This window comes from Mytilus galloprovincialis, chromosome 1, assembly GCF_965363235.1.
Source record: "Mytilus galloprovincialis chromosome 1, xbMytGall1.hap1.1, whole genome shotgun sequence".
In the NCBI taxonomy this organism is placed as follows: Eukaryota; Metazoa; Mollusca; class Bivalvia; order Mytilida; family Mytilidae; genus Mytilus; species Mytilus galloprovincialis.
The window spans coordinates 94,761,456-94,771,288 of record NC_134838.1 but is presented as its reverse complement, the minus strand read 5'-3'; the positions used below and the strand labels follow the sequence as shown (position 1 = coordinate 94,771,288).

At 33.6% G+C, this 9,833-nt stretch overlaps 1 protein-coding gene and 1 long non-coding RNA gene across 2 annotated transcripts in view; one reads left to right on the top strand and one right to left on the bottom strand.

Moving 5' to 3' along the window:
- Positions 1 to 498: 498 nt before the first annotated feature.
- On the bottom strand, positions 499 to 1,649 carry LOC143045579 (uncharacterized). Its single transcript, XR_012968980.1, has 2 exons — positions 1,565 to 1,649; positions 499 to 861 (listed from the first exon to the last, which is right to left on the bottom strand). It is a non-coding gene; the product is annotated as an uncharacterized LOC143045579 (long non-coding RNA).
- Positions 1,650 to 5,267: 3,618 nt separating this feature from the next.
- The window catches only part of LOC143045568 (uncharacterized), a 29,319-nt gene continuing 24,753 nt past the window's right edge, over positions 5,268 to 9,833 (top strand). The window contains exon 1 of the mRNA XM_076218173.1: positions 5,268 to 5,401. Coding sequence (XP_076074288.1) covers positions 5,376 to 5,401 — 26 coding nt within the window. The 5' untranslated portion in view covers positions 5,268 to 5,375. The remainder of the gene's footprint in view (positions 5,402 to 9,833) is intronic.

Below are 9,833 nucleotides of genomic sequence, written 5' to 3'. Positions count from 1 at the left end.
AGAAAATATGTGATCCGAATTAACCATGCACGTGTGCTACAGAAGATTATGAACTTTTATGATGTACAGGGGGTAAGGGTTTTTCTTAAACAATATTATGATCCCAAATTTGATGAATTTTGTTGGCAATACTTTAATATACACACTACATATAGCAAAGTATATATTAAATCTCAATTTATTATAATTAGGAAAAATGTTTGACTCGGTAAAAAAAAAATCTTCCCCCTCCCCCCGTATTGCATGTAATGGTTTAAACCTAAAGGATTCGCACTAACTGCCTAAAAGGGGTCCGCTCCAGTCTTGAATCAGTGATTTTGTTTATCATAAACAAAATATTGTCTCACACTGAAAGGGTCAGCCGGGCAACATGCACAGCCCGGATTGTCAAAACAACTAAGATTTACAAAAAACGATTACAAAAAAAAAACATCAGTTGGACGATCTTACTGGAATCTGATTATCTCTACTGATAAATAATGCAACACTAATGACACATTTAAGTTTTGGAATGATTTTATTCACAAAGAATGTTTCTCATTGGTATACATTTCTATGCTCTTGTCTTTTCAGAGTTTATATTGGAAATTAAAAATTGCTGCATGAAAGACACTAGCTCCACATTCCTATGCATATGATTTTATATGTACGAGAATCATTCCATAAAATATCCGTTTGATATCCTTTCAATGCATGACACTGTCTAGTGGTTTTTCTGCCACAATTACAAGGAAAACCTGGCTAAACTTGTGCTAAATCAAACACTTGAATCTTACATCGCTATTGATGTTAAGCAATTATTTAAAGGGCCATCCGGAACTGTTGGGTTTTATGACAGACTGCCTTCCATACACACCATCGCTGCAAAATAATTTGAACATTCAATTAGATGATTATAATATTATTTGGCAATCCAAAGAGAACCTGAAAACATCAGACCACAATAAACAGAGACCCCAAAAAAAGCCAATTTTACTTTACATTGAAATTGAAAAAGTAGTTAGTTACATGTCAAATCATCTTTTGGCTGTCGACAAAAAATAAATAAAATCTAAATTTTGTAGCATTTTACCACCCCCCCCTTTTTTTTTTAACTGAATTTGTTCAAGGTATGGTGGTTTTACCCCTTTTCAGATTTCAGTATGTCATGTTGTATATCTTTTATAAATTAGATGAATTTCTAGCAAGTTTCTACGATATTCTTTATCATTTGACAAAATACTATGCATCTGTATTAAATTGTTTACTATTTGAAAAAGCGCGCCTTCTTTTACTTTAATTTACTTCCCTTTATTTCACATAGCAACAAATATTAAAAACTGCCACATTTGACTGCATATCAATTTTTTTTCCCAAAAAAAATATATGTCAAGCAGCATAATTAACTTTACAAATTGGGAGAAAATCAAGATGTTCCGACTATAGGTTAGTATTAAAAAAAAATAATGAAAGGTTGGCATGATTCCAGGTTTGAACCCTGACGACACTTAAAATCGAAAATTCACTTATTTACCTATCATATGAAGATACGATGATGTGATAAACTTAACAATTAATAATTTACCTGGTGCATTATCATATTCACATTACGTTGAAACGTCTCAGTTCGTCTGTGTTAGCTCATTTCAAGCTCGTAAACAATGTACATCATTTTCGAGGCTTGTATAGGGTATATTGGGATACGGGATATTTGACATTTTAATTTTAGGGATATGGGATATTTGTCCTAAAAGTAAATGGGATATGGGATATTGATGCATTTATAAGGATATTGAATTTTTAACATGAAAATAAAATAAGTGGAATTTAAAAGTTAAGTACAGACATATTTACATCTTACTTGATAAAATTGCCCGAAAAAGTTTAATAAAGGTCATTATAGTGTTTTGTTGATTTTAATTGAGTTTATGGTCGTTTTATTTAAAAGTCATCCAAACCCAAGCGAAAAGTATTGATCTATTTTCGATATTTATATGCTCATATGTACTGATAATTTTAAAAGTATTTGGATGGAGAGTTGTCTCATTGGCACTCACACCACATCTACCTATATCTATTCGTTCCTAAATTATTATTGTTACTTTTCCTTTTTTTGGATGGTGATGTTCCTTTGGCACTATCTTACGGTGTGTGTATATCAAAACTCTTCCGCTATGCCTGTGTCTGTTGTAACGTTTTAGATTTTAATGAACGAAATCTATGTATTACTGTTAAATTATTAAGTCAGGGATTTAGTTTTGAAGTTTGGTTCTATCTGTAGAAAACTTATTTCAAACGGGATAGCACATCCTCATTTTTATGGAGATGTTGTTTACCGTGCCATTGGATCCTGGATGTATAATGATTGATAAATGATTGATAATTTAGTCTCAGATGCATTACTTTTTATTAGTTGTAATTGGCTTTGAACTAGTTGTCAGTAACTGCAAGTACTCTCAGATCTGTACTATAAACAGTGTCTTTTTGTTGATGGAATGTACAAGTACTTGGTCACGTGCACTCTCTGTTTTTGTTAGATGTATTTCTATTTGTATCCATTTGATGAGTTAAGCCTTTTCAACTGATTTGTATAGTTCGTTCTTATGTTGTACTGTTACACCTCTGTCCCAGGTTAAGGGGAGGATTGGGATCCCGCTAACATGTTTAAGCTCGCCACATTCTGTATGTATGTGCCTGTCCAAAGTCAGGAGTCTTTAATTCAGTGGTTGTCGTTTGTTGCTGTGTTACATATTTGTTTTTTGTTCATTTTTTATACATATATTAGGCCGTTAGTTTTCTCGTTTGAATTGTTCTACATTTGTCATTTCAGGACCTTTTATAGCTAACTATGCGGTATGAGCTTTGCTCATTGTTATAGTTCGTACTGTGACCTATAGTTGTTAATTTCTATGTCACATGCCGGTCTCTTGTGGAGAGTTGTCTCATTGGCAATAATACAACATCTTTTTTTATATTATATGCTCATATGTATTGATAATTTTCTTGAAATAATCATAGATTTTTGTTAGATGTATCCATCTGATGAGTTAAGCTTTATTGTTGTCAATGTTTTTATTTGTTTTGATGCTTTATATGATTACAGGATATTTTCTAGTATTTTACCTCTTATTTTTACGTGGCGAGAATCTTCAGAGGTCTCCTAGTTTCACAGATTGCTCTGATGTGTAAACGGCTGTTTTGCCAGAAAATCTGGGGTCGAGGGACGTCAGAGCACGTCCCATATAAAAAGTAGATATTTTGCCGTATAACTATGTTATTAATGGATAATTACTAAACAATCACTGTAAATTAATATATTTTCTTTCTACTACTGATGTTGTGAGGAAGGAAATTAAAAGTAACAAAAATATTGGGATCTATGTAATTCATAAAGTTCAAGATCACAGAGTCAAATGTTGTGCTATTTCTTTGCAAAACAAGAGCTGTTCAAATTTTGCCTGCTGTAAAAATATTGCAACAGTTAAGTGTAATGTACGTACATTAGCAGAAAGCTTTCTTGTGTTAAATTTTGAGTTATTGAACTTGCATGCTAAATATCCACTTTTTGATATGGACGTGCTCTGACGTCCCACAGTCTCAGCTTGTCTGGCAAAACAGCCGTTGGATGTCAGAGCAATCTCGGACAAGAGACGTACAGGGTTGAGTCCTTCTGTTCTTCCCAACATAGGTTAACGTGTAGGATGAAGTTTCTTATATCAATGAAAGAAGAATGCTATCAAAATGAAATTTTACAGTCATATGCATCACGGTTTGAACAATTAAAAAAAAGTCTGAAATTAGAACTAAATTTATCGTTTAAGATAACATAAAAGAGATTGTTATACAAGGCTCTAAGATGGAATACTTCATCTTTTGGACACATATATTCTTATTTAACACTGGAAGTATGCACTGTAAATTTGCTTTAACGCAGTTTGTTTTCCCAGTCAAATTTGTTGACGTTGTGATGATGAGGAAAAAAATGGGCTTGGGAATGAATCACTATAATGATTTTTTGGGATATTTCAAAATAGTTTTAAGGATATGGGATATTTGTAAAAAGTATTTATTGGGATATTAGGGGTAAACATTATAGGGATACGGTATATTGGGATAAAAACTTAATGGGATATGGGATATTGATACCCCCCCTAAACAAGCCTCATTTTCCGCTGTTCTTTACCGATTACCTCTAGTCAGAAGAGCCCACTGTTTACAGAGGCGATAATATTTTGTCACCGGTTCACGCACTGTACCAAGCCAGGAATATTATCCATTCGTTTGATGTGTTTGAGCTTTTGGTTTTGAAATTTGATTAGGAACTTTCCACTCTAAATTTCCCTCTGAGTTCGGTATTATGTTATTTTACTTTTTATTTATATTCATGATATAGTTGCGGTATTGAGGCAAGCTTTTTGTAAAACCTTAAATTCCGGTGTGTAATTATCAATGATGTTTGTCATTTTATGTTAATGTGCATCAAAGTAATATATTCAGTGTTACGATTAAACACATACATCTTATCCTAGATATGATACCTCTTGATCCAGAATCAAGTAAAGTCAATTATTCTTTACCCGAACTGTCCGTCTTGTACGTTTTGAGTTTTTATTTGAATATAAGGGTAGATCGCAGACATAAAAGTCCAAGGAAACATAAGATAATTATTATTAAAATTGAATCCTAGGATAAAAAAAAAACTACGGTTTATTGTTTCTCCATCATCATTACCCCAGCGTGGAAATTTATTTCAAAATAATCTTCAAGATCCAAAATGATGTAATCTATCAAAAACACACTAGTTGTAGCAATTTGTATTTTATAATTTAAAAATTTCACATTGTTTTTTTTCTGATTTCCGCTTGGCAAAGCACATGCAGAACCTACTGAACAGTTAGGGATAAGGAAGCAAATTAACATCTTCACACCTGTTTAATGAACATTAAGATTAAACCATAGCGCATTGCACATTATAAAAAGCCCTTAACCTAGGAGTCGAACGGACCCAGGGGTCGAATGGAACCGATACCTATTTTGATTTTGCCTCCCCCTTTTTCCAAAAATCCTTTTTTATCTTTTAATTTCAATTGTTTTCACGATATCTGTGTAATATTAATAAACTGAGAAGAAATATTATCCATTTACTTTACATTTCTAGTTTATTATGCATATAAATTAATTATAACCAGTGACTGGTGCGACTAGCAATATATTATTTATTCGGGTCCATCGGACATAATTTTACACACTTCATGTTTTCCCGCGACGAATAGATTTTTAATGGGTTTCTTCGATTGGCTGAAGTTGTCACATGAATATTTCCTCGCCATTTTAATAACATTTACCACAGCAGACAGCAGAATTTCTTATATTTTAAGCTTTTTAAATGACTTTAAATGGATGAAACTCGACCTACGAACAGGTACAAATTCCAGAAAACTTTCTGAATGGAAGTTGCTTCTCAAACAATCGCAATTTCTACCACGATCTCACCCTCTCCACGGTTATGTCCATTGTTATTGTTTTGTAAATTTCTGAATTAGTAAAAAAGATATCTTTACTGATAAGGTGACATGTTGATATCTGCTTGAGTCGAATTATAGTCTCAATCTGCAAGCTGATCATTCTGGCTTTACGTTATCACTTGAACACTGGTTATAAGAGTTGTAATGGGGGTCCCTTCTTTAGTTTCAGTAAACCATCAACGTACTAATGTTTACTTTCCTTCATAGTAGTATTGTAGACCTTGAGATATGAAGGTAGTCTCAATCCGTTAGAGTGCTACCTTTCGATCCCGAGATTGAGGGTTTGAATCCCGCTGGTACAATCCATGGATTTTTTACAACTATGGTGCTGCAAGCATCTGCTACTAGTACAAACGGTGTACAAAAGTCATAGAAAATTGCCTGGCAGTTAGATGTTGGATATGATATGGTCATGAGGTTTGACCTGCTGGTAATAGGATACCATGTCATGTCTAGGTGACATCTAGGGAACTGGTTTCCAGGTAGAAGTCTTGGGGTTGTACAGTAGTGTGGGTCTCATTTGGGTCTAAGCGTGATGCGGGAATGCTGATTTTTTGTAAGAGTGAAACGTGAAAGTCAAATTATTGTGTCGTGAAAACGGGAAATGAGGTCTTGCGGGACCAATGAAATAACAAAAAAATAAGAATTGCTTATGCACATAGTGTAAGCGGGACACGGGAATCTAACAAAACAGTAAGTGGGATCCAGGATCGGAACCCCCAGTAGTGGATCTGTGAGTTGCTGGTATGGATGGTTCAAAGCCTGAAAATAGAAAAGGAGGAAGAGTGTTGTAGACCTTGAGATATAACGGTAGTCCAATCTAGTTGAGTTAGGAAAGATCTTCTTTGGCTCAATTGTTTAGAGTGCTACCTTTAGATCCCGAGATTGAGGGTTTGAATCCTGACGGAGCGAGGGCTGTAAAGCCAGTCAAGGTCGTTACTACTTCCATCAGTCTGCCTTCACAACAAAATGTAGTAAAAATTTTTCTCAAATGACGTAAATGTAATTTTTGGGTTCATGATGCGATAAAATGTTCTCTGTGACAATAAAAAAATCAAGATTTTGACTAATCACCATGATCACGTTGAATTTTCCTCCAGAAATAATAGCAACTATAATCATTTGAGACCTATTACAGCAAAGAGCATTTTAACCCGTGTATAATACTACAACCTACAAGAGCTGCTGTCAATATCAGTCCTGAATATGTGTCTTTCTGAAAAACTTTTTCACAATCATGCAGTTTCCACATAATATGTTACAATATACATGTATATATGGTGTTTCAGGGGTTAAAATTAACTTATAAAGGCCAGTAACCAGCTGGGCTACTAGACTTGAAAATCAGTTAGCCTAGACAAAAAGTTAGTAGCCCACTTTAATATCACTGGTGAAGCGTGCTGAACTTGCTAGGAGGGTTTGGGGGCATTTCCCCCAAGAAAATTTTGAAATTTTAGACTCAAAATCCTGCATTCTGAGCATACCTGGAGGTGATTTTGATGCTTGGGGAAAATGTTATTTTTTTTTTTTTTAGTTGTTGACTTCAAACAAATTTAATAAAAAAAAAAAATCATTTACAAAATGTGATATATATCTTCATGCCCTGTGTACCAGTTTTTTTTTACATATCTCTTTAAGACAATTAAAGAATTCTCTGTCCTTGAATAAATGTACATGATAAGATAAATTATTTAATTTTATTTTTATAATAATCAAATTTATTAAATATCTTGGTTGATTTATTTTATGTATTAAACTACATACATTTGTAAATAAATGACCCTCCTTTTTTCTCAAAAGTCTTATGCACATATTTCAAAAGCATTGTCATAAAATCGATATCTTCTCTGTTTTTCTCTTTTTTGTAAATTGTTCAGTATGCAGGAAACTAAAATCATTTTTGAACTATAAATGTTATTTTCATGTATTGTGGTCAACAGTATTAAACTTTTGTTTTGACCTTCATTCTCTGAACACCATCATTGACCATGTGGGCTTTGAAAACGCAACTACAAAAGGTACTGTTTTCCAATTCTTAACAACATTATATATCATACTTTCTTTTATTTGACTGATATTATTTCATAACATGCTATTGTCATCTACCCTGACTTTGTTCGCCTGCTTGAAGCCAAAACTGTGATCGCTTCAGTTAATGACCATCGGAACATTTCTCTTGTTATCCTTGCAAACTTACAATACTTTCTGACTTTAAAAATAGACAACCAATCAGTGACCTGAATTAACCTGAACTATATTTAGTCAAAGGTTAACACTGATTTAACATCCTTGTTTATAGTGACTTTGATGCAATATGACTCATCAGTCAGTCAAGTACTTTTTTCAATTCACCAACTGGGCTACCACAACTGAGTAAAAAGATTGCCCAGGTCCATTTCTGGTCGCCCTGCAGGGCGACTGTTAATTTTTTTCCCTGTATTTAACTGGAGATATATATAATGGTGATCTAACTGGTGCACATTAATCCCAAGATCCCAAGGTTGCATGGAATCTTGCTGGTAATAAAGTCATGTATTCTCACAAAACAACACTTGATAATAATTTAACAACAAAATTTACGCCAAATAAGTAATTTATAAAACATGTTCATGTTAAACTGAAAAGAACTCTAGATTTGTGTAAAATAATACTAATAGACTCATGCAGTCATCGTTATTTTTCCTTGCCGTTTTTGTCTTTTTGAAAAGGGCAGGGTTACTTGTAAATGAGGTAGCATTTCCCCTAAAAAATGTTTGTTTTCATCCCCTACAATGTTAAAATGTATATACAATGTATACAAACATATATTGTTGCAGGCCAGAACAGGAGGGAATCAAAAAGAAAGAAAACAATGTGTTGATCAGGGCTCCCAAAAAATATTTGAGCCAGCCGGAGATTTTATATCTGATCCCGATTTTAATCCCTTATTAAAGACTAAGTCGCTAAAGACAATTATGGTAATTAGATGGCCATCCCAATGATTGACATTAGATTAAAAAAAACCGATATTAAACTTTACTTTGATATGAATTTGATGTTCTGACGTAAACGGTTAAATTGGCAGAGCATCAATTGAAGAGTGCACATCAACGTGCTCATATCTGCCTTGGACTCTTAATTTGTGTAAAATGATGTCAAAAACTTTTTACTTTCGTTTTCAAATCACATTTTCCAAAACTGGATGTTGACTTGACAATGGTAAAACATGGACCAGAAAAGGATACGTAAAATCTGTGTACGTTTACAAAGCACGACTGATTGAAGAAGCTCTTTCCACGTTATTTCTTCAACAAAATACTTGAAATAAACGTTAAATACAGCTATCAATGATAATTTAAGCATTTTTGAAGAAACATAAGTTGCATAATTAAATTTCCCACCTACGCACATGCGCACACGTGTTCTAGCTCGTACAACATAGTTCTGATGATTTTTCACAACTTTTTTCAATTTTTCATCAAATCATGTTTATAAACGTATTTCTTATAATTTTAATCATTTGGACTAAATCAAACTGCTGAAATAGAAGAAAATAACTTTGAATAGACCGATCAATTTATTTGATGTCCGGTACTGAAAATAGTTTACCTGTCACCTGAACAGGTAGATTTCAGCTGTCCAACAACTAATAAGCCCTGATTAAAATCAGAAAGTATTGAACTAGGGTTGTTTTGATAGTAATTAATCATAATGTCACTTTTATGACCTGAAATGTGTGGATGTTAACGTAAAGCTAATTTTCAAGTACCAATATTTTTTTCTTTTTTGTATTTGGGACAGGTCAACTGAACAAAATATTTTGTGTTGAATTACACCCAGTAAACATCAATGTTATACATATATGAGTTGCAATGCATGTCTTTATCCTCTCTCTCAATGATATCTGAATATCTTATTTTTTTGGTGTAGTTGGGTTGCTTGTCTAACAATTGTTACATGTATGTATACCCAGCATTTACCCTCATGTATATTTTCACAAGATATTATTTATAGTAATATGTATGACTGGCATTTCACATATACCTTTAGCTGGTTTATATCTCATGTGAAAACAGTTAATTAGGGCCCCGCCGACGGCGGGTCGCCCTATAGTGATCAGTCTGTCCGTCCGTCTGTCCGTCCGTAACACTTTCGTGTCCGCTCCATACCTAGAGAACCGTTATGATTTCATACTTAATACTTAACATGATTATTAACCAACACCAGAGGGTGTGTCATGTTGTATGTACAACTTCCTAGGTCAAAGGTCAAGGTCAAAAACTTTGGTTTCAGTTGACAACCCCGTGTCCTGTGGTGAAGATCGTGTCCGCTCCATATCTAGATAATCGT